General features: G+C 35.9%; 1 protein-coding gene across 1 annotated transcript in view; it reads left to right on the top strand.

Moving 5' to 3' along the window:
* PIGK (phosphatidylinositol glycan anchor biosynthesis class K) overlaps nt 1-25,883 on the top strand; it is a 155,781-nt gene that overhangs the window by 18,489 nt on the left and 111,409 nt on the right. The window contains exons 4-8 of the mRNA XM_069594902.1: nt 16,239-16,374; nt 18,065-18,176; nt 20,128-20,224; nt 24,127-24,244; nt 24,459-24,569. Of these exons, the coding sequence (XP_069451003.1) occupies nt 16,239-16,374; nt 18,065-18,176; nt 20,128-20,224; nt 24,127-24,244; nt 24,459-24,569 (574 nt within the window). The remainder of the gene's footprint in view (nt 1-16,238; nt 16,375-18,064; nt 18,177-20,127; nt 20,225-24,126; nt 24,245-24,458; nt 24,570-25,883) is intronic.

The following is a 25,883-nucleotide window of genomic DNA, read 5'->3' as shown; positions in this document are numbered from 1 at the left end:
TTGTATATTCTTGCCTCCTTTGTCAAAGATAAGGTATTCATAGGTGCGTGGATTTATCTCTGAGCTTTCTATTTTGTTCCATTGATCTATATTTCTGTCTTTGTGCCAGTACCATACTATCTTGATGACTGTGGCTTTGTAGTATAGCCTGAAGTCAGGCAGGTTGGTTCCTCCAGTTCCATTCTTCTTTCTCAAGATTGCTTTGGCTATTCGAGGTTTTTTGTATTTCCATACAGATTGTGAAATCATTTGTTCTAGCTCTGTGAAAAATACTGTTGGAGGCTTGATAGGGATTGCATTGAATCTATAGATTGCTTTGGGTAGTATACTCATTTTTGCTATATTGATTCTTCTGATCCATGAACATGGTCTATTTCTCCATCTATTAGTGTCCTCTTTGATTTCTTTCATCAGTGTTTTATAGTTTTCTATATATAGGTCTTTAGTTTCTTTAGGTAGATATATTCCTAAGTATTTTATTCTTTTCATTGCAGTGGTAAATGGGATTGTTTCCTTAATTTCTCTTTCTGTTTTCTCATTATTAGTGTATAGGAATGCAAGGGATTTCTGTGTGTTGACTTTATATCCTGCAACTTTACTATATTCATTGATTAGCTCTAGTAATTTTCTGGTGGAATCTTTAGGGTTTTCAATGTAGAGGATCATGTCATCTGCAAACAGTGAGAGCTTTACTTCTTTTCCAATTTGGGTTCCTTTTATTTCTTTTTCTGCTCTGATTGCTGTGGCCAAAACTTGTTGAATAGTAGTGGTGAAAGTGGGCACCCTTGTCTTGTTCCTGGCTTTAGGGGAAATGCTTTCACAGAACTAGCCGGCTGCAGACCATCCCCCTCCAGTGACAGGCAGCTAGAGCCAGAAGAGGGCAATCGCAGCCCCAGAGAGACATTATCTACCAAACTGCAAGCAGGCTTCTTTGCTAACTAAGACTTCTTGGGGTTCTGGACAGTCAACATCTGCCTGAGAAGGTGCACCGGTTGTACACCTAGCTGCCATTTTCATATTAAAAATTGTTATTCAGAATGGTTAAATGACTTGCTTAAGGTACATTAAAGGTACCATTAAATAATAAAACCAGAATTTGAATTCAGGTGTTGTGATTTTATGGCTGGAGCATTTCTATTATTTCACAGCTGTTTCTTCCCTAAGAAATTACAACAGATAATATTTATGTAACATTTACAATTAGAGAATTCTTTTAATAACATGATCTCATTTTATTCTTATGACAGTCCTATAGAGGTTGGTATAATTATGCACAATGATCATTTAATACCTTATTTAATTAGAAATGTATATCTACATGTTGAATGTAGTGCTTATGAAAATCATTCACGTTAATTGAGTAATATAATGAACGTCTCTCCTATTTTCTCATTTTTAAATTTTTTCCATGGCTTTTACTGTTGTCTGAGTCTTCATTATTTCATGTTTCATGTACTTCATGCCTCTGTACTTCAGCAGCTTTGTGACTGTTTATTCCTTGTTTCTAGCATCTTTCGCCTTCTAACTCATCCTACACACAGCTGTTAGAATTATGTTTCTCAGATACTGCTTTCATCTTTTAACTCCTACTGTCAACAACCTGCAGTGACTGTTGTTTCTCTAAAAAATTACATAAATTTCAACCAGCCTTCAGTCTTTACTGCTTTGTTAATAATAACTTACTATGTTCATCTGTTGATTTGTTCTGTTGTCTACTACATAATACTTATTAACTCCTATTTCTATTTTTTTTTAACCCTTCATCCTTAGAACACAGAATATCCTCATGCTGTCCTTTCTTACCCATAAAGCTTTCTTTCTTTGTGTCGCTATCTAGAACTTTGTACAGGGAGGTCACTGAGTGATATTTTTTTAAACCATTACCATTAATTTATAACATTTTTTCAATAATAAATATATATTTAAAATTTTATTATACTACTATTTTTATTTTATAATTTTGCCTCATTTTTTGTGAACAAAAGGACTAAAACAGTTGTAAAATGCTTTGTAAATAATTTGTAATATATTATTGTAGTTATTGTCAAGATAATATTAACTTGTACCTTTGAGTGTTCTGCTTTTTGTCTTGTGTCATTTCCCAACAGTTTTTTTCTCCTATTTTGTAAAAATATAAATAATAATGTTTGAATATAGATCCTTATGTATTCTGAGCAGTCTTCTTGTTTTATTCTCACTTTGGCAGCTAATCTATCTACCACTCCATGTGATGTTCTTGGTGAAGTACATAATATCTTGAATAGGTAAACATTTAGAATAGTTAAGAAGCCAAAATGTGCTCTGAGAATAGTGACGGTGGTAAAAGGAACATTTTGGCCACTACTGTCATGCTCTTATGTTTAGATATGATCCATTTGTAAGACTAAGAAGACCATTAAGGGTTTTATGGAGCAAAGGGAAAATTTCTTTATTGATTTCTAAACAGATAGGAGTACTATGTTTGAACTGCTGAAATGAGAGATGCTTTTTCTTGATCAATACCACAATGTCTTCATTCCTGACACTATCTTCATATCTGGTAGCTTGATTTCCTTGAATTTGTTCCTCTTTGAAACTCTCTTGGCTATTCTTGGGTCTTGTTCTTCCATATTAAGTTTACAATCAGCTTGTCAAGTTCTTAAAACCCTGTTGGGATTTTGATTTGCATTACAGTAGATTAATTTAAAGAGAGTAGACTTCTTGATGGTATTAAATCATTCGATTTATGAAAAGGTATGTTTTCATTTGATTACGTTTAACGGCTTTCAACTAAGCCTCATAATTTTGAATTTTTAGTTTTCAGTAGAATTTTTAGCTGTCAGTATTTTTCATTTTTTGGTTGATTCTGTAAGTGGTACCCTTTACAAATACATTTTCTTACTTCTGTTATGCTTCCACAGAAGTTTGTGGATTGGAAAAGTTAATATTGTTAAGATGTCTGTGCTACCCAAGTGTCTATACTACCCAGTGCAATCCCTATCAAAATTCCAATGTCATTTTTCACAGAAATAGGAAAAACAACCCTAAAGTTTGTATAAAACCTTAAAAGATCCCAAATAGTCAAAGCAGTCTTGAGAAAGAACAAACTAGGGCATCACATGCCCTGATTTAAAACTATATTATAAAACTGTAGTAATCAAAGCAGTATGAAAGTGTTAGCTACTTAGTCGTGTCTGACTCCTTGTGATCCCATGGACTGTAGCCCACCAGCCTTCTCTGTCCGTGGAATTCTCCAGGCGAAAATACTGGATAGGATTGCCATTTCCTTCTCCCGGGGATCTTCCCGACTCACGGGTCAAACCTGGGTCTCCTGCATTCCAAGCAGATTCTTTATCATCTGAGACATCAGGGAACCACAGCAGTATAGAATTGGTATAAAAACAGTTCCATAGACCAATGGAACAGAATAGGGAGCCCAGAAATAAATTCATGCATGTATGATTAGTTAATTTATGGCAAAGAAACTAAAAATATACAAAGCAGAAAGAGCAGTCTCTTCAATAAATGGTGCTGGAAAAACTAAACAACTACATATAAAAAACTGAAATTAGAACATTTTCTCACACCATATAGAAAAATAAAATGGATTAAAGACTTGAATGTAAGACCTGAAACCATTAAACTTCTAAAGGGAAACACTGGCAGTAAGCTCTTTGATGTCAGTCTTAGTGATGAATTTTTGGGGGCTTGACTCCAAAAGCAAAAATCAACAAATAAGACTACATCAAACTAAAAGTATGGGACAGGGAACCATCTAAATGAAAAGGCAATCTACTGAATGGGAGAAAATATTTGCAAATCACATATCTGATAGGGGTTAATGATCAAAATATATGAAGAACTCAAAAACTGAATGGGCTTCCCAGGTGGCACTAGTGGTAAAAAATCTGCCTCCCATTGCAGGAGACATAAGAACCATGGGTTCTATCCTTGGGTCAGAAGAGCCCCTGGAGGAGGACATGGCAACCCACCCCAGTATTCTTGCCTGGAAAATCCCATGGACAGAGGAGCCCAGAGGGCTATAGTCAAGGGTTGCAAAGAGTTGGACACGACTGAAGTGACTTAGCACGCATCCATAAACTGAATAGTAAAAAAAAAACAATCCGATCAAAAAATGAGCAGAGGGAACTTCTCTGGTAGTCAGTAGTTAAGAATCTGCCTGCCAATGCAGGGGATATGGGGTCAATCCCTGTTCCAGGAAAATTTCGCATGCCCTGGGCAACTGAGCCCCATGCCACAACTCCTGAAGTCTTCATGTTCTAGAGCCTGTACTCCTTAATGAGAGAAGCCACCGCAGTGAGAAGCCCACACACCTCGACTAGAGATTAGCCCCTGCTTTCCACAACTGGAGAAAGCCCATGCACAGCAACAAAGACCCAGTGCAGCCAAAATAAGGAAATAAATAAATAATGAAAATTTTAAAAATGAGAAGATCTGAACAGACATTTTCCAAAGAAGATATAATGAAATGAGTTAGTTGCTCAGTCGTATCTGACTTTTTGTGACCCCATGGACTGTAACCCACCAGGCTCCTCTGTCCATGGAATTCTCTAGGCGAGAATACTGGAGTAAGTAGTCGCTTCCTCCTCCAGGGGATCTTTCTGACACAGGGATCAAACCCGAGTGTCCTGCATTGCAGGCTGATTCTTTACCATTTGAGCCACCAAATACTGATGGCCAGTGGGTACATGAACAGGTGCTTAATGTCACTAAGCATCAGAGAAATACAAACAAAAACCTTAGTGAGATACTACTATAAATAATCTAGAGATGATATAAAGTATAGAATGTTGATGTGTATGTTATATGCAAATACCAAGGCATTTTATATATAGAACATGAACATCTGTGGATTTTAGTAATTTTAGTAATCACAGGAATTCCTGGAACCAACCCCTTCACAGCCAACCAAGGGGCAACTGTATTGGGGAAGCAATAAAAGGAGCCTGATGCATTTGATATCATATGATTTTGGGTAGGTTGTTCTGAGAAATAGGAGGGAAGAAAGACAATTGGTGGGGTGGAATACATACTAATTTGCTTCTCTTCCTACCTTCTTTCTTTTTCCCTTTCCTTCTTCTTCCCTCCCCTTTTCAACCAGCAGATATGTATTGAGAGCATATGGTGTTTCGAATACACTTGCCAGTTTTTGTAATTTCAACTGATGTGGAGATACAGGGAGAGAAAAGGGCAGAGAAGGAAACTATAATTTCCATGGAAAACCTAAGTGTTTGACTGGTGGCAGTGGGAGTGACCTCAAAATAAGTTAGACTCAACTCAACATTTCACCAGGGAAAGTGGTGATAATAATAAGTATTTCTAAGAAATTTGTGAGGAATTTCTAGTGGAAATTTGATAGAAATAATGTAATTCTGTCACGTTATATCTGACTCAGGAGATGTTAAAAGGATAAGTGAAATTTACATTTGTGAACATAATTTAATTTCTTTGGAGAAAAGATATTTCACAGAGTTTTATATTGATGGTTTCCAAGAATTCGGCCTTAGCTTGAGTGGGAGATAACTCGAGTCAGTCAAACGTAACCTGACGTTAAATCCTTACGCCTACCCATTAACTTATATTTAATTATATCCATCTCCAAGGCTTCAAATCATGAAACTGAGATGTTATTCTAGAAAGTAAAGCCAATATTGGTCAGAAATTAACTTGCCTAAACTGTTTTTTCTCCACCATACTGGAAGCAGAGACAATCAAATAAGATCATATAAGGGAGCTTATTCTACAAATATATTTTTGGATTTATTCTGGATAAATAAAAGCTAACTTAATATTCTGTAGTTCTTCTATCTATATTGTTATACTTAACAAAAATAGATATTAAAATATTAACTTTGATCTACTGATAAAGATTTTCAGTAGATTGCACTTATTCAAGAAAGTAGTTTAGATATTGTCTCCCCCCAATTTTGTTATTTATTTAGATGTTTAGCTCTTGCACTAGGTTTTTATAAATGACAAACACTGACAAATTATTTGCCAACAGAACTATAACCACATATTATAAGACAATGTAGATATATGGTCATACTCACATTAATACACATCACCATTTGATCAATTATATAATAATTATCAGGTATCCAAGTGAGTATACAACTCAAAAGTCATAAAAATTAGATATCTGTTCAGTTCACTAACAGAAACCCACTTCTCATTTTGAAAGGGAGGTTGGGAAGAGAAGGAAAAAAGCACACTTCAAGCAAAGATAATAGCTGGTGAACAGCTTCTAGTAGGTGTAGAAAAATGACAAGAGCTTCAAAAATGTTATGACTAAGAAATTTTTAGCTACAATAACAAAACATCTTTACCTTTAAAAAATACTTACTAATTAAAGAGCATATTCTTTATATTCTGCACAAGATAAAGGCAAGATCTTACTGGAAATATTTAATAGCCTTCTCCCATTCCTTTTTAGGCTCTTCCTGTTGTGGCACACAAAAGTGCAAACATTAAATTAATTATACAGCTTTTTTGCTTGGAGGTGTTAAAAGATATACTTCTTTGTATAATGTAGATTTTCAAAATGCAGATTTTCCATAACAGCACAAATGAGATTTATGGGACGGTATTCAATAACAGCATATGACTTGTGGGCTTCCCTGGTGGCTCAGTGGTAAAGAATCCACCTGCCAATGCAGGAGACACAGGTTCCATCCCTGAGTTGGGAAGATCTCCTGGAGAAGGACATAGCAACCCAGTAGGAGAAGGCAATGGCACCCCAAGCCAGTACACTTGCCTGGAAAAATCCCATGGATGGAGGAGCCTGGAAGGCTGCAGTCCATGGGGTCGCTGAGGGTCAAACACGACTGAGCGACTTCACTTTCACTTTTCACTTTCATGCATTGGAGAAGGAAATGGCAACCCACTCCAGTGTTCTTGCCTGAAGAATCCCAGGGACGGCAGAGCTTGGTAGGCTACCGTCTATGGGGTCGCACAGAGTCGGACACGACTGAAGCTACTTAGCAACAGCAGCAGCAGAGTATTCTTGCCTGGGAAATCCCATGGACAGAGGAGCCTGATGAGCTATAGTGTATGAGGTTTCAAAGAGTTGGACATGACTTAGTGACTAAACAACAATGACATATGACTTGATAAAAAATTAACAAAAATCAATGGTCATGTAAACCTGATGTATACTTTTATGAATGTTGGCAAATGTAAGTGTACTGTGAGCAAGCAAATAACTGTATAGGCCCTGCTTTCAGTAAGAAATGACTGAAGGAGTAAATCACATAAGATCTAGAATGTTCATAGTTCCTAGGGTTTTAGTTCTATATATAACACTAAAAAATAGAAAATGTTACACTGGATATTTTGGTACCTGAACTTTCTAAATTTCTTATGTATTGAAAAGATTCTGCTATGGGAATAGATCAAAGAAGACATAACTCAGTATTGTATGATTTCAGGAACTTGGAGGGGTGATAAATTTGAAATGCTGGACAGCAAGGGTCTTTTGTTAAGTGTCCAAATAGTTTCATTGTAACCTAACAGCAAGGATATCAAACCAGTTAATCCTAAAGAAAATCAACCATGAATATTCATTGGAAAGACCAATACTGGAACTGAAGCTTCAAGATTTTAGCCACCTGATGCAAAGAGCTCCTCTTTGGAAAAGACCTTGATGCTAGGAAAGATTGAGGGGAAGAGAAGAAGGGGGTGACAGAGGATGAGATGGTTGGATGGCATCACCAGCTCAATGGACATGAGTTTGAGCAAACTCCAGGAGATATAGTGAAGGACAGGGAAGCCTGGCATGCTGCAGTGCATGGGGTTGCAAAAAGTTGGACATAACTTAGTGACTGAACAACAACAATAGCAACCTAGGCATAGAGGCTCTGTCAAACATATAACCTGGTAAAACTGCTTTTCAGTACTCCTATACATGATACATTAGACTTACTCACTGAACCAACTTCTTGGCTAATGTGTGCAACAAATTAGGTCCTGTCTGAAGTTCTACTTCCAAGACAGCATCAGACACCTCAGTTCTGTTGACCGCTGAAGTCTTCGCAGCACAGACACGTTTGAGAGTGATGTTCTCTAAATACAGAAGTTGCTTGATGTTATAGGCTCCATGCTGCTTTTGTTTTCTGATCTGCACTGCATCTTCAGGCTTCATTCTACCTTCTTGCTAGGGCAGCAAACAGTGGAGCTCTTCCAAGACTTGCCACACAGTGAGCATCTGTACAATAACCATGTTCTTCATAAAACTTGATTTTCCCAAGACTTAACTGGTCATCAGCAATATGATTTGGATGGTACATTTTCATCAAAAGGATAGTCAGGAACATGGATACCTTCTTTTCCATAAGAGCAGTGTTGCACATTGCTTCATATACTCTTATTAATACTATTGTGGTAATCCACATTTCTTCAGTTTCTCCATAATTTTGTTCATAATTTTGGTTGGACTGTGTAATAAGAAAAATCATGTGCTTGTATGTGACTTCCATGGGAGTTGGACGTTTCATGCAAGACATTAATTTAGTCAAAAAATACTCATTAGGGCTGTGAAAAAATTAAATACAGAAAGGATGTAAAGTAACTTGAATTGGAAAATGCTTTGTGGATTCAATTCAACACTTCTGGGTCCAGGGAACTGCTCTTCCTCAGCTTCTTGATGGAGTGGTAATAAATTTCTATAGCTTTCTTGTCCTCATAAAGGTCATTCTGTGCTTGGCAGTAATCTTCACTCACCTTCAGAAACTCCGTAAATGTGTGATGACAGAAAGGAGTACATTTACTCATTGAAAACTGTGGCCTGGTCATACAGTGGGTACCGTGGTGGCAGCAACGCAGGCAGCTGTGGCTGTGCTGCAGGGTGGAGGCAGTGCAGGTGGTGATGGAGGCAGCGGGCGGATGTTGGTTTTGGAGAAAAGTTGAAAGCAGAACGTTCCATTCCCTGAGTATTCGTTGTCAGATTTTATTGTAATTTAAAAAAGATTTTGGGAAGATTTTTGCAGGTTTTTTTTTTTTTTTTAAAGGTGAAAACAGACTTAAAAATTTGTAGCTCAAAATTAATTGATTTGTTTATTTAGAAGTTTAAAAATGTTTGTATTGAATTTTATTTATTATTATTTTTTTTTCTGAGAAAAATATTTATTATTATTTTTACATTTTGACTTGTTTGGTAGTTAGTTCCATATTATTTTCTTTTTTTTTTTCTTCATCTGTTGCTGTGGTTATTGGTTTTTATAACGGACTTTTGGGCTCAGAGGGAGAGGGAGAGGGTGGGATGATTTGGGAGAATGACATTCTAACATGTATACTATCAAGTGAATTGAATCGCCAGTCTATGTCTGACGCAGGATGCAGCATGCTTGGGGCTGGTGCATGGGGATGACCCAGAAAGATGTTATGGGGAGGGAGGTGGGAGGGGGGTTCATGTTTGGGAATGCATGTAAGAATTAAAGATTTTAAAATTTAAAAAATAAAAAACTAAAATTAAAAAAAAATAAAATAAAATTTAACATTCAAAAAACTGAAAAAAAAAATAAAAAAAAATAAAAAAAAAGTTCTCAAAAGCTTAAACAGAGTTTTTTGTATTGAATTTTAAAGCATAAATTTCATTGAGCCATGAAAAATGGAAATACTGAAATGAGATTCGTATGAGGGAAGTGTGTGCGTGCCTGCTAAGTCGCTTCAGTTATGTCCGACTCTTTATAACCCCATGGACTGTAGCCCTACAGGCTCCTCTGTACATGTAATTCTCCAGGCAGGAATACTGGAGTGGGTTGCCATGCCCTTCCTCAGGGGATCTCCTGACCCAGGGATTGAACTCGTGTCTCATACATCTCCTGCATTGGCAGGTGGGTTCTTTACCAATAGTGCCATCTGGAAGCCCATGAGGAATGTGATGTCTCCTTAATATTTGTTGATGTGAGCATATAAATTATTAGAGGTTTTGACTTTGCTCACTATAAGGCAACATATTCCATTCTGCCAAAGAATGTAGTAGTGGGTGGAACATATGTGGGCTCTGAAATTAAATCTTGTATCTTCTGCTTATCAGTTATGCAGCTTTGGGCAAGTGATCTGCCCTCACTGAATTTCCTTACCTTTAGAATGAAGACAAAAATACTCTTCACAAGATTGTAGTGATATAGGGAGAATTAAGTATCTGAAAAGACTGCAGCACAGTGCCTACCACACTGTGAACTCAGCAGATACTTGTTTCCATCGTCCTGTTACTTTACCTTGTTTCCGTTTTCCCATAACTTCTGATCTGATTTTTTCATAATCTTATTCCAATATGGAATCCAAATTTGACAGTTTGGGTAAAATAGTGTTTGTATAGTTTAATACGGAATGGTTAAATCATGTCAGTTAACATCATTCAATTCACTTCAGTTCAGTCGCTCACTTGTGTCCAACTCTCCACAACCCCATGAAATGCAGCACGCCAGGCCTCCCTGTCCAACACCAACTCCTGGAGTTCATCCAAACTCACGTCCATAGAGTTGGTGATGCCATCCAGCCATCTCATCCTCTGTCATCCCCTTCTCCTCCTGCCCCCAATCCTTCCCAGCATGAGTCTTTTCCAATGAGTCAACTCTTCGCATGAGGTGGCCAAAGTATTGGAGTTTTAGCTTCAACATTAGTCCTTCCAATGAACACCCAGGACTGATCTCCTTTAGGATGGACCTTGCAGTCCAAGTGCTTTAAAATTGTTGAATTATTTTTAATTGATATTTACTATTACCTTCTAGTTAATTCGCCTTTCATTTTGTTTGCCATAATCTCCATTTTATATTTTTCCTCTTTAATTTTTGTCCTAGTTGACTTTTTATGATCAAGGTGAAGAATAGAAATGGTGGTAACTCTTCACCATCAGTGTAGTGTGTCTATATTTTATTCTTTGTAAAAAATATTTTAAAAAAACTGATAAAACTGATAACTTCAGAAGAAACATAGCATCCAACTCTTCTTAATGAATAACTGAACTCATTTGTAAGAATATCTTTCTTAGTGCCCAGAGAAAATATGAGGATTTTTTAATTTACTTGCTATTTGCAAAGAGATATGTACCAGAGAAGGCTTATTAATGATGTTTGCAAATATTTTTCTGGCAAAATGTGCAATCTAGGCATTGTGGTTAAGTCTTAGGAAACTGTTTATACATATAAGTTACATATAGACTCTTACAGAAAGGAAAGCAACACTTATGAGCAGAAACTGTTTATACATATAAGTTACATATAGACTTTTACAGAAAGGAAAGCAACACTTATGAGCAGAAACTCAGAGACTTAAGAGAGCATTGAAGATCTCCTGTGATCCTCAAATCTCCAGCTGCTGTAATTTTGGCTACTGTCTAGAATTGTTTAAAAACACTTTTTACCAATATGGTAATCTATTTAAATATCATTTAGTGAAAAAATGTTATTATGGTGGTATCAGCCTGTTATAAATGAAAAGGTATACTTTTTGAAGCTTTGTACTCTAATTGTCTAGAGCAGTGAAAATTTTTTATCTATGTAAAATTTATTTTTGTATCCATTGGTTACTGCTTCCTGACTGGGCCAAGGATGAATTTCAGAGGGGAGGGTAAAGAATGACTGATGCAGGGCTTACCTGTTCCTTCAGTGTTGTTGTTTAGTCAGAGTTGTGTCCGACTCTTGTGACCCCCTGGACTGCAGCCTGCCAGGCTCCTCTGTCCATGGGATTTCCCAGGCAGGAATACTGGAGTAGTTGCCATTTCCTTCTCCACGGAATCTTCCTGACCCAGGGATCAAACCTATGTCTCCTGCATTGGGATGCAGATTCTTTACCACGAAGCCACTAGAGAAGCCCTCCTTTAATGTTAGGCAAATGTAATAATGGGAAAGTATTTGTTTTGAATTGTTTTCCTCTCACACATTTCTAGAATTGGGTTTCATGTCTTGTTTTTGGAGAGGTTTTAAAATTTTATTTTTGTATTGATCTTTAAAATCTGTTTCAGCATAATCATGATTCTGTTAGATCAGACAACAAATAGTGGCAAGGGAAGAAAATACTATCAGTTTATTTATTTATTAACCTATAAAGGAAAGAAGTTATGCTTTATTAATATTATATATATTTAAAGTAGTGAATACATATGACTAACAGATTAGTAGATACATATATGGATGTGTCCTCTAATTTTTTTTTTTAACTGACAAGAGGAAATGTATGATTTAAACAGTATGAAAACTACGTATATAAGTAAGCACTGTATTTGTTTCAAACCCAGTTTGAACTTTATGCAATTTCAGTGCTTATCTTTTCTTTTGGTTTTGTATTGAGAGAAGGCCATATTACCCTATGCTTGTGTGATGTAGGTTCTGCAGGACCTTAATAAAGTGAGAGAACTGAGTCATAACACATGGTAGTATAGGATTTCCAGAGTGTAAAAATATCATATTCTTCTATCAATTGGACATATTTCAGGGATTTTTATCTTAATTTTAATAAGGTAACAAAGCAACTTACTATCGATATTTATAAGAATGTAGTAGCATGTCTTCAATGTAGATTTTTTTTTTTTTTTTGGTCTCGATTCTAGCAGTGATTGTTTAACACATTCACAGTGAAGACTTAAATAACTGCTGTGATGCTAGCCTGATATTCAGTGAAAAAGACACTTTAAGGAGACAACAAGTTAGATCTTATGATAACTGTTGTTCAAAGACTGTTTGTTGGCAAAGACTTAGTTAAATATCAGATCTGATTATTCTGAACAGTAAACAGAGCCTAGAAGTTATGAATTGCATTTTGTGCAAATACTTTTGTGAGCACAGATGTATTCTGTATCATCAAGTTATATTGTAGTGTGGAATGTCAAAATACAGGAAAAAATTAAATGTAGAACCAGGCCTGAAGTTATCTCTTTCTCCTGTTAAATATATGAGCAGTCATTTGAAGTGGAGTGAGGTTGCTTAGTCGTGTCTTAACTCTGCAACCCCATGGACTGCAGCTTGCCAGGCTCCTCTGTCGATGGGATTTTCCAGGCAAGAATACTTGAGTGGGTTGCCATTTCCTTCTCCAGGGGATCTTCTCGACCTAGGGATTGAACCTGGGTCTCCCGCACTGCAGGCAGACTCTTTACCGAGCCACCAGGGAAGCCAGCAGTCATTTAGTTTTAGTAAAATAGTATCATCCTTCAAATAGAGTTAGTGTTCTTAGAGTATTATTAGTTTGGTAGATTTGTTAGAATCTAATTTATAATTTTGTGTTTAGTTGTAGTTTTATAAACCTAAGAAAGCATATTAAAAAGCAGAGAACATCACTTTGCTGACAAAGGTCCATGTAGTTAAAGCTTTGGTTTTTCCAGTAGTCATGTATGGATGTGAACCTTAAAGAAGGCTGAGTGCCGAAGAATTGATGCTTTTGAACTGTGATGCTGAAGAAGACTCTTGAGAGTCCCTTGGACTACAAGGAGATCAGAACCGTCAATCCTAAAGGAAATCAGCCCTGAATATAATGAATATTAGAAGGATTGATGCTGAAGCTGACGCTCCACTACTTTGGCCACCTGATGTGAAGAGCTGACTCATTGGAAAAGACCCTGATGCTGGGAAAGATTGAAGACAAAAGGAGAAGAGGGCGGCAGAGGATGAGATGGTTGGATGGCATCACTGACTCAATGGACATGAATTTGAGCAAACTTTGGGAGATAGTGAAGGACAGGGAAGCCTGGTGTGTTGCAGTCCATGAGGTTGCAAAGGCATGACTTAGTGACTGACAATAACAAGAGCAAATAATTTTATAAGAAATATAAACCTAAGGAGTTTAGTTTCATTATATATATTTAAGTATCATGTATATAAATGGAGGCTTCCCAGGTGGTGCTAGTGGTAAAGAACTCGCCTGCCAGTGTAGGAGACATGAGAGATGAGGGTTCTGTCCCTGAGTTGGGAAGATCCCCTGGAGAAGAAAATGGCAACCCACTCCACTATTCTTGCCTGGAGAACTCACAGAGAGTCAGATACAACTGAATGACTAACACTTCACTTTCATATATAAATGATTTGACACTTGGACCAAGTCAGATTTTTTTTCCTCCAGACAAGAGTTCTGAACATTTAACTTTTAGAAACAATGCATTAAAGTATATGGTTGAATTTGTAAACTTTTGAAATTCAGTCTATTTTCTGTCTGGTTTTTCATATATTATCTCCAGATACCATGATTTTTTATGATATATTGATTATGTTAGCCAAAGGTTATAGTACTTACATTGAAGCTCAAAATTATCTATCAGAAAAGTGTTGATTGAATTTATAATTTTATGCTACAGTGACTACTTCTTTATGAAACTGACATTTAATTTCAAGGAATGAAATTACCCTTCAACTGAAAACATGGCCTAAAGGGATAATATTATTTTTATATTGAGATTTATAGGTCAGTTCATTTTTGTTTAATAGTGGTTTTATAACAAAAAAGGTATGATTGCTAATAACTTAATATAAATCATTTTAAGTTACTAAAATGAAAAGATATATTTTCCATTTTAAGAGCAATAACTTTAACCATTTTGTGAGAATGAATCAGTAACAGCTGAAGATCTGATCTTTGACTGTGGCAGGGTTGGAACCCTTTCAAAATAGAAAAGCCAGTTTTTAAGAAAAATCACAATGTTTCAGTTCTGAACTTTAATGTATTTGGAACATATGCAGAAGAACATTTTCTTCTTGCTGTCTCCTGCCAGACTAATTATGTATGCCACATTAATTTTTCCGTTATGTTTGGGAAGCTCAAGTATATGGTAGAATAAAGAATTGCCTGATTCATCTTCACTCATTTTAATGGTAAGATCAAGATGAGAAGCATTTAAGAGAGACGTTGTAATTTTCTCTCAAAGAAAATGTACACAAAAAATGAAAATGTTTCATTGACTCAGTGAGTGTTTCTTGAATGTCTGCTACATGCCAGGCTCTATTCCTAAGCCTGAGTAGTACAGCACCGGAGGACAGAAAAAGCCACTGCCCTCAGAGAAGTGCTCATATTCTAATAGGGGTGGTGATGGGAAATGATTCCAGAATTGTAAATGACCTGTATGAAAGAAAACATGTAGGGAGAACAGAGTACTTTAGCTGGTATTGGAATGATAGGAAGGTTTGGAAGGAAAGAAGTCTCGATTTGGTCAGTAGCCCCTGAATTGGAAAAGGCTTGGCATATTCCTGAACAGTTTGGAAGGAGCATAGTGAACATGGGTGTTAGGGGTGAAGTCAGAGACAGAGAGAGAGAGTCAGAGACCACATTACGCCTTGCAGACCATGTAAGGAGTTTCTGTTTTCCTCTGATTATAATGAGGAGTCCTTGAAAGATTTTAAGTGAGAAAGTTTAATGATTTGACTTGTTTAAGGAAGGTCTCTCTGGTGGCTCTAAGGAGAACGAACCATAGAAGGATGGGAGTGGAAGCAGGAAGCCAGATGGGAGCTATTCCAGCTTCTAGTCCAGCATCATCTAGAGATGATGGTAGCTGCTGTCAGGGGGATGGAGTGGAGCCAGTGAAGGATGATCACACTGGAGATGTGTTCCTGTGGTACAGAGCTTGCACTTGCTGGTGGATTCTATGTTTTCATACTCAAGCATTTGAGGTTCTGAAAAGTAAAATTTTTGGACTATCACAGTTTAACTCTGTATGTATTGAGAGTGTCAGATATTACTAAAATTAAAAGCAATGTTTGGGGACAGTGTAGCTCTTTCATCTTAGCTTCCTTTTGCTACATTGCATAAAGTATACTGTGTTGGAAAAAAAATTAAGTTAGTAACTCCCAGTTCTATGGATAAGTTCATGCCAGATTGTTCTGATTTCTTTTCTTTAAAACTTACACTACATGGGACATATTAAAATTTTTTTTTAATACAAGCACTTATAAATATGTACTCAATAATTTTTTGGGTTATTTTTAATAAAGAATGAAAGTAATTGCACATGATATAAATAAAATATGGGCTTTCCAGGTGGTGCTAGTGATTAAGAACCCTCCTGCCAATACAGGAGACATAAGAGACATGGGTTCCATCCCTGGGTCGGGAAGATCCCCTGGAGGGGAGGGCATGGCAACCCACTCCAGTATTCCTGCCTGGAGAATCCCATGGACAGAGGAACCTGGCGGGCTACAGTCCATAGGGTCACAAAGAGCTGGACACTACTGAAGTGACTTAGCACATAAATAAAGTATATCTTTTTAACTTTTTGGTTTTATTGAAATAGTATGTTTACTAAAATTTTCTTTTCCTAGCCACATTGTTCTGATGCTTGCAGATGATATGGCATGCAACCCTAGAAATCCTAAACCAGCTACAGTGTATAGTCACAAGAATATGGAACTGAATGTGTATGGAGATGATGTAGAAGTGGATTATAGAAGTTATGAGGTAAAATGTTTAATGTGGCAACATTTTTGAAATGTAGCTTTCACTCTTAAGCTCTAACATAGTGGTAGAATAAAATAATCTTATTCCTTTTCTTGAAACTTTGTACGGTTTTCATTGTAGCCTTGACAATCTGCAGTTTCTGGAGTTCATATTAAGGACACAATATATGAGTAAAAGTATCATAGCATGAAAATTTCGTATATGTATCTAGGATAGAACAGCTTTATCTTGGCTTCTGTATTATTTTATTGAGGGTTAATGTGTCAGCTTCCTTTTATAGTAAGTGTATTCTTTGTTTTTCATATTTGACCTAAAATTTCAAGTTTTATATTTTCAGTAAATATATTGATTATGGAAATATTAAAATGATGGATACTACTTAAAGGTAACCACTTTTAATATGCCTCCAGTGTTTTTATGCACATATGATTAAAAATAAATAAAAACTGACACTGCTATATTTTCTGCCTTTGAAACTTTATTTTAAATTTAATAGATTGTATGTTTAACATTTCAAGTCTTTCTTGATGAAGTCTTCCTCAGTAATCCTTCCCCTTTTACTAAGCCTACCAAAAGTAAGACACAGTTTCCCATGTTCCCAGACCTGTTTTGAAGAAATTAATATCTTTTCCCAGGCTGTAAGTTCCTTAAGGACATGTATCTTCTGTGTCTTATACCTAGTGAGTTCTTAGAGCCCTCTGAAGGCACTCAGAAATGTTTGTTCAACACTTAAATGTTTGTCAATATTGTACTTTTTCTTTTTTTTGTCATTGTAAAATGTAGACCAAGTACTTCCCTTCTTTGTTAGCCAACAAGAAGTACTGTTAAAAAAAACACACCATTTTGGTGTCTTCTGGGAAAATGTAAACCAAACAACTTACGCATACACCCACAGACACACACACATAGACACTTATGTACTCACCTAGGGAAGAGTTGAACAAGAAAGCTGGGTTGGTTTTCTGCTTTTTAAATTTAGATCTGTGTAATATAACTTGAAATTAGCATTATACTTCTAAGAACTTAAATATCTTTCAAAGCATCCTAGAGATACGGAAATTCCTGGTTGGAAAATCTGGCTTGCGGTGTTATGAATTTTTTTACATAATGAAGTTACCTCTAATGAAATTTAAGTAACAAAATACATTAAGGAATTAAAGATGCATAATTTGGGCATTATTTTTGGGTCTGTCCGTATGGTTTTATTTTTTATGATTTATTAAAGACCTGTCTTTTGTTGTTGATCTAGAATTGACTAAGTAGTTATATGTATTAATTGCAGTACTTATAATATTGTTGAATTTGTTTATATTTCTATATTTTATATCTTCCCAAATTGCCTGTGAAGACAGATTAATAATCTCTTTTCAGTTTTTGGCAATACTTTGTATAGCATTTGAACTTTTTGTTTCTAATTAGCTTATAAACAAGTTTTGTTTATAATTAGTTTTTCCCAAGCTAGTTTTTTGTTGGTTTTTAGTATTTTGTAAAGAATGGAAACAAAGTTATTTCGAGGTGTATATTTAAATTAATATATTTCAATTGACTTATATTTCTCTTTTTAAGTTTTATTTTTAATTTATGCTGAGTAATACATAGAGAAAGAAGAAGGAATGTTTTTAAAAGTAGGAAAACAATTGATAGGTTTACTCATGTTCTATCTCATCTGATTTCTCATTTTTTTCCTCAGGTAACTGTGGAGAATTTTTTACGGGTGTTAACTGGGAGGATTCCATCTAGCACACCTCGGTCAAAACGTCTTCTTTCTGATGATCGGAGCAATATTCTTATTTATATGACAGGTAATTTTCAATTTATATATTTAATGATAGAATATGCTGATTCTTTTTCAGAAAGGAATTTGCATGGAAAGAAATTATTAAATTATTTAAATTATTTTTGGCTAAAATAGTTTGTTATGAAGTTCTCTTTTCTCATAATGTATAACAACTTGAAGTGATATTTGAGAACAGTGTATTACTTACCAGCTGATATAAAACAGGGGTAGAATGATTTTTAGATGTCATACAGCAGGAGAGTGATTCTTACTTAGAGGTTTACTTTTCTTTATCATGGTGCATTTATTTATAACTTTAAAAATTCAGTCAATTTATAAACTTTATAAATTAACCCAGCAGAGTTAATGAAGTCAGGAAACTTCATTTTCGTTTACCTGACACGTACAAGAAATTTTCACTCTTCTGTGGCAAATAGGATGAAGTATAGTCTTGTAGCTTGGCTTTATTTGATGTACTACACAAAAGGTTTTATTTATATTTCCTCCCTCATTAGACACAACTCTATAGCAGGGCACTCACCACTCTAGTCAGACACTTATGTGCAGTGCACAACCCGTCAGTCATACATGATAGCCCTGAAAATCAGTACCTAAATCTTTAGGTTGTGAGAATGAAGTGAATTAATATACACAATGATTAAGAATATTGTGTGGTGTATAGTAAACCTCAATAAATAATACCTATTGACATTTTTTATCATTATATTAGCATAATTACAAGCCTTCCTATTACATAGGCTGGCAAACTTTTTCTGAGTCTGTTGGTATTCTTTCCGGATAACTGCAGGTATGGGAGAAATTCCAGTGTTAAAGATTGAACTGGCAAACCATGGCCCATGGAAGGGCTACCTGTTTATGAAATAAAGTTTTATTAGAACACTGTTGCATCTATTTGTTTTATGTATTCTCAAAATATATGAATTTGTTTTAAATATTGTCAAAATATATGGCAGAGTCCAGTAGTTGCAGCAGAGACCAAATGGCTCACAAGCCTAAAACATTCACTACTTGTCTGTTTACAGAAAAGTTTAGGTGCTTACTTAGGTGCTGATTTTCAGGGCTATCATATATGACTGATGGGTTGTGCACTGCACATAAGTGTCTGACTAGAGTGGGGAGTGCCCTGCTATAGAATTGTGTCTAATGAGGGAGGAAATATTTTTTAATCCCACAACAGCATATACTAACCACTGTTAAGCTCATAGGACTGCTTATATTCTGAGGGGGCACTGAAATAGATAGATTTTTCTACTTTGATAGGCAATGGGAAGTACCTTTTAAAATTTGCACAAAGGGCCTATAGTGGCATGCTAATGATGGTCTTACTCATACATTTCTTACTTTACAGTTGAGGAAACTGTGGCATAGAAAGGTTACTTGCCTAAGGTAACACAGTCATTAAGTAGTAAAGCTAACGTTTGTATCCAGGCAGAGAGCATGGCTCTCTCGTACATTTTGAATGTCATGATCTTTTGGTCAGTTCTCATAGTACAGTGGCTGATGGTTATAAAAACATAATTTTTTAGGTGAAAACTGCATTTCCTAGAGTTACAACGTTTCAAGTATACACTGTGAACAGTGCTAGTTTACTAAGGGACTAGTTATTGACTTCAACTCCTTTCTCATCAAAAGTGTTTGCCTGGTATTTGAGAAATGTTTATCTATGGAAACTCATTTCTGACATAATAATGGAGCCAGTGAAAAAGTATAAATATGTTTTTATAAAACTGAATGATAAGAAAGCTCTTAAATGTATATCTACTATATTTTACATAGTCTATCATTTATCTGTTTAATTGGTATAGTAGAAAAATTCATTACTTTTAACCCTAGAGTATATAATAACAAGTGATATTAAAATATTGCCATGAATGAAGTGAATGTTAATATCTAGATGTTTGCAGTTTGCATTTAAAAAAAAGTGTCTGTTTGATCTTTCTGACCTCTTCTATAAGGACATGGTGGAAATGGTTTCTTGAAATTTCAAGATTCTGAAGAAATTACCAACATAGAACTTGCAGATGCTTTTGAACAAATGTGGCAGAAAAGACGGTAATAAATAACTACTTTTCATAAGATAAATTAGTACCTAATTTTTCCATGGTTAGTAGATTTACAAATCTTATGAGATTTGAACTTATTTTTATGTTACTTCTTCTAACTTTAGATTTATGTTTGTTGTTTCTATTGAACTGAATTATATTTTCTTTTTTTTTTAGCAATTATACATTATAGCAGTAGTTTTATTATATTTTACAGAAGTATGAACTAAATTCTTTTTAAAGGAAAAATTTAGGTTTCTTAAAGGGCATGGAGAAAGTTCACCTTTTAAGATCTTATCTCTTGTTATTTCTCATCCTTTTGGAGAATATAAGATTCCTAATAACCAAGTGCCCCATTATTTAGGGGGCTTGTGAACGTACATTTATTTCTTATCTTGTATTTATTCTTACTTTTTGCACATTCTTGAACTCTTCATGTGATAGCAATATATTATTTCTGCTTTGGGAAAAATGCTGAAATTAGTATAAAATTTGTAGCAACTCACATTAACAATGATATATTATTAGTAATCTGTGGTAAGCACTCTTTTAGTTAAAAGTTGTCATATGGACTTACGTGAATTTAAATTAGCAGTTGAACATACAGATGGCTAATAAGCACATGAAAAAAATCCTCATTATCACTAAATATTAGAGAAATGCAGATCAACACTACAATGAGATACCACCTCAACACTAGTCAGAATGGCCATCATCAAAATATCTATAAACCATAAATGCTGGAGAAGATGTGGAGAAAAGGGAACCCTCCTGCACTGTTGGTGGGAACCTAAATGGATATAGTCATTATGGAAAACGGTATGGAGATTTCGTAAAAACTGGGAACAAAACTACCATTTGACCGATCCCACTACTGGGCATGTACCCTGAGAAAACTACAATTCTAAATTCCTGGGTCGGGATTCCTGGGTTGGGAAGATCTGCCGGAGAAGAGATAGGCTACCTACTCCAGTATTCTTGGGCTTCCCTTGTGGCTCAGCAAAGAATCCGCCTGCAATGTGGGAGACCTGGGTTCAATCACTGGGTTGGGAGATCCCCTGGAGAAGGGAAAGGCTGTCCACTCCAGTATTCTGGCCTGGAGAATTCCATGGACTGTATAGTCTATGGGGTTGCAAAGAGTCAGATACGACTGAGCGACTTTTACTTACCCCAGTGTTCGTTGCAGCACTGTTTACAACAGCCAGGACATGGTAGCAATCTAAATATCCATCAACAAATGAATGTATAAAGAAGCTGTGGTGTGTGTATATATATATATATATATGTATATATGTACACAATGGAATATCACTCAGTCATAAAAAGGAACAGATTTGAGTGAATTCTAGTGAGGTGGATGAACTTAAAGCCTGTTATACAGAGTGAAGTAAGTCAGAAAGAAAAAAGCAAATATTCTATATTAATACATGTATATGGAATCTAGAAAAATGGTACTGATGAATGTGTTTGTGGGGCAGCAGTAGAAATGCAGACATACAGAATGGATTTGTGGACACAGTGGGGGAAGGGGAGGGTGGGACAAATTGAGGGAGTAGATTGAAGCATAAACACTACCACATGTGAAATAGGTAACCAGTGGGAATTTGCTCTGTGATGCTGAGAGCTCAACCAGGTACTCTGTGACAACCTAGACGGCTGGGATGGGATGGGAGGTAGGAAGGAGGTTGAAAAGGGAGGGGACATACGTATACCTGTGGCTGATTCATGTAAGGCAGAAACCAATACAACATTGTAAAGCAATTGTCCTCCAATCAAAAATCAATTAAAAAAATAAAGTATCAGTTGAACTGCTTTTAACTTGGTTATGCTCAATAAATGCTTATGGTTTACCTTCTAAACATATGGCACAGAGGGGAATAGGATGCTTACTGTGCCTTCAAAGTGTTTAAAATCTAGTAGAAAAGAGAAATATGTACATAGCTATGCTACAAATTGGAGAAGGCAGTGGCACCCCACTCCAGTACTCTTGCCTGGAAAATCCCATGGACAGAGGAGCCTGGAAGGCTGCAGTCCACGGGGTCGCTGAGGGTCGGACACAACTGAGTGACTTCACTTTCACTTTTAACTTTCATGCATTGGAGAAGGAAATGGCAACCCACTCCAGTGTTCTTGCCTGGAGAAACCCAGGGACGGGGGATCCTGGTGGGCTGCTGACTCTGGGGTCACACAGAGTTGGACACGGCTGAAGCGACTTAGCAGCAGCAGCATGGTACAAATTAAATATTCTAAATACTGGATTTTAAGCATAAGGAGAATGTATAGAAGTATTGAGACAGTTTTTGCTTGGCACTGATTATATCTTATTCATTGCTATGTTTATTGAATGTGCACTAGGCACTGGCACTGTGTTGCCTTGTGTTGTTGTTCTGTTTAATTTTAGTAACTCCATGAGGCAGATACGTTATGATTCTCATTCTTACAAGTGTGTAAATTGAGCACAGTTTAGATAACTTGCCAAACTTTGTACAGCTCTTAAGTGCTAGTGCTAGGATTCACATCTAAGCGGTCCTGTCCCAAAGCTTACTCTCTTAATTGTTTTATTGTACTTCCTCTCGTAACCTTTAGAGGGTCCTAATCCCCAAAAGTATCCACAGATTTTTGTCTCAGAACAAGTGTGTGATATTAGTTGTATCTTCTATCATCTGCTTAGATATCATTAAGATTTTGTGCTTTCTTTTTGAGTGTAGTATTAGCTGTTTACCTAGATTCAGTATCTGAGAAAATATTATCTGCTTCCTGTTTTCACCTTCATCAGTGAGGCAGCTCATTCTAAAATGTAGAGCTGATTATGTTATTCTTTCACTTTAAAAAAGCCATTGATGGCTTGTTCAGATTTATAGGATAAGATCCAAACTTCACATAGGATACTTTACAGATTGGCCCTACCTTGGTGGCTCGGATGGTAAAGAATCTACCTGCAATGCGGGAGACCCAGGTTCGATCCATGGGCCAGGAAGATCCCCTGGGAATGGCAACCCACTCCAGTATTCTTGTCTTGAGAATTCGATGGACAGAGAAGCCTGGCAGGCTACAGTCCATTGGGTCACAAAGAGCTGGACACGATTGAACAAGTAACAAACTACCTTTTTGAATCTAATTTCTCTCCATTTTACCAAATTAATTCTAGATCTGAACTGCACCATACTATTCCTTTACCCCAGACATTGATAGTTTTTATGTTTAGATGCCTTAATATAGGCTTCTTCCTCTGCTGGAATGTGCTGGTCCTTTCTTTGTTAAAGAACATTCATCTCTCACTGCTCTTGCCAGACACATCACCTTTCTGTGACCTCCCTTTCCCTCTGTTTCTTCCTCAGTGCTCTTGGAACATTTTTGACTTTGTTAGACTCTACACTCGTGAGGGCAAGGACTTATTGCATCCCCAGCTTAGTGTCAGGCATGCTGTAGGCCCTCAGTAAAATTTGTAATACTCATCATATTCTGATTCAATTACATGTTTATGTTTCTGTCTTCTAGTTAGATTTTGAGATTTTTGAGTATGGTGACTGTCATGTATATGTGTGCGTGTGTGTATTTATTTTTTTTTCTAAAACTAGCTCAGTTTCTAGGACTGTGTGAGTGCTGAGAGTGCTTTTTGAATTAAACATTTGTTTGGACTCTGAGTTATGTGTCATAGGGGAAGAGAAAAGAGTTTGGGCAGCCACTTTGTGGTACAACCACTGTACTCTGTTGAAGTGGTTTCCCCAGATATGACTATACCTTTAAATTTTCTAGTATAGATTTGTATTGGGAATTCTATTGAAAAATCTCAAATTTTTAGCTGATGAAATGATTAAGATATGACTTATACATCTTATGTAAGTGTTATAAAATATTAATGTATGATTAACAGCATGATTCATGTCAAAGATACTATCACTTTTCTTTCAGCTACAATGAACTACTATTTATTATTGATACTTGTCAAGGAGCATCCATGTATGAGAGATTTTATTCTCCTAACATAATGGCTTTAGCTAGTAGCCAAGTGGGAGAAGATTCGCTTTCGGTAGGTACATTTTCTTTTTTCCTGTTTGTAAATGGCATTGTTGTTGGAATATGTAGCTATTACTGAAATTACTTATGTGCTTAATAAATATATGTTATTTCTTATTCTTAGACTTTATATCTTAGATGGAAATTTTGATTATATTTTAAATATTTTGTTTTAATGATCATATCTCTTATTAGACATATACTTTTTTTCTTTTGCTTTTTCATAGCATCAACCTGATCCTGCAGTTGGAGTCCATCTTATGGATAGATACACATTTTATGTCTTAGAATTTTTGGAGGAAATTAATCCAGCTAGCCAAACTAATATGAATGACCTTGTAAGTATTTGCTTGATTTGATTATAGCACGATAGCTGTGCTAACCTTTCTAATACTCTTAGGGTATTCTTCCTTACGCTGAATGATGCAAAAGCAGTTTCTAAGAGGGAATGTCTTTGTAATACTAGCCTGCCTTAAGAAACAAGAAAATTCTTAACCATCTAACGTTACATTTCAAGGAACTAGAAAAAGAAGAACAAGGCCCAAAATTAGTAGAAGGAAAAATAATAAAGATCAGAGCAGAAATAAGTGAAATAACAGCTAAAAAGGCAATAGAAAAGATAGATGAAACTAAGAGCTTGTTCTTTGTAAAGCTAAACAAATTGGCAAATCTTTAGCCAGACAGACTTATTAAGAAAAAAGAGCCCAAATAAATAAATTCAGAAAAGAAAGAAAGTAATTACAATCAATATCACAGAAATACAGAAGATCATAAGAGAACATTATGAACAGTTATATGCCAACAAATTAGACAGCCTAAAAGAAATGTGTAAATTCCTAGAAACACGCAGTCTTCTAAGACTAAATCATGAGGAATTAGAAAATCTGAATAGAACAATTACTAGTGATGAAATTGAATTAGTATTCCCCCCCCTCCTCACCAAATGTCAGCAAACAAAAGTCCAGATCTAGGTGGCTTCACAGGTGATTCTGCCAAACATTTAAAGAAATTTAATACCCATCCTCAAGTTATTCAAAAAAATGAAAACAAAACTGAAGAAGAAAGAATACTTCCAAAGTCACCTTATGAGCCTAGCATCACCCTGACACCAAAACAAAAGAATTGATACTACAAAAAAACAAAATTACAACCTAATATCCCTGATGACTACAGATGCAAAAATCCTCAACAAAATACTAGTAAACTGAATCCAGCAATATTTTGAAAAGGATCATGCAGCATGATCAAGTGGGATTCATTCCAGGGTGGCAAGGATGCGTTAACATTCACAAATCAATTATGTGATGCACTGCGTTACCAAAATGACTGATAAAAATCATATGATCATCTCAATAGATGCAGAAAAAAGCATCTTACAGAATTCAACATCCATTTATGATAAAAACTCTTAGCAAAGTGCATGTAGAGAGAATATCCCTCAGTATAATAAAGGCCATATATGAAAGACCCATAGCTAACATACTCGGCGATGAAAAGCCGAGAGAAAGCTTTTTCCTTTAAGATAAAGAACAAGACAAGGATGCCCACTCTTGGCACTTTTATTCAGTATAGTATTGAAAGTCTTAGCCACAGAAATTAGACAAGGAAAGACGTAAAAGGCATCCAAATTGGAAAGAAGTAAAATTGTCACT

The sequence above is a fragment of the Ovis canadensis genome, chromosome 1 (assembly GCF_042477335.2).
Source record: "Ovis canadensis isolate MfBH-ARS-UI-01 breed Bighorn chromosome 1, ARS-UI_OviCan_v2, whole genome shotgun sequence".
Classification (NCBI taxonomy): domain Eukaryota; kingdom Metazoa; phylum Chordata; class Mammalia; order Artiodactyla; family Bovidae; genus Ovis; species Ovis canadensis.
Note: the sequence above shows the minus strand (reverse complement) of the source record. Positions and strands in the feature narration are given on the sequence as shown.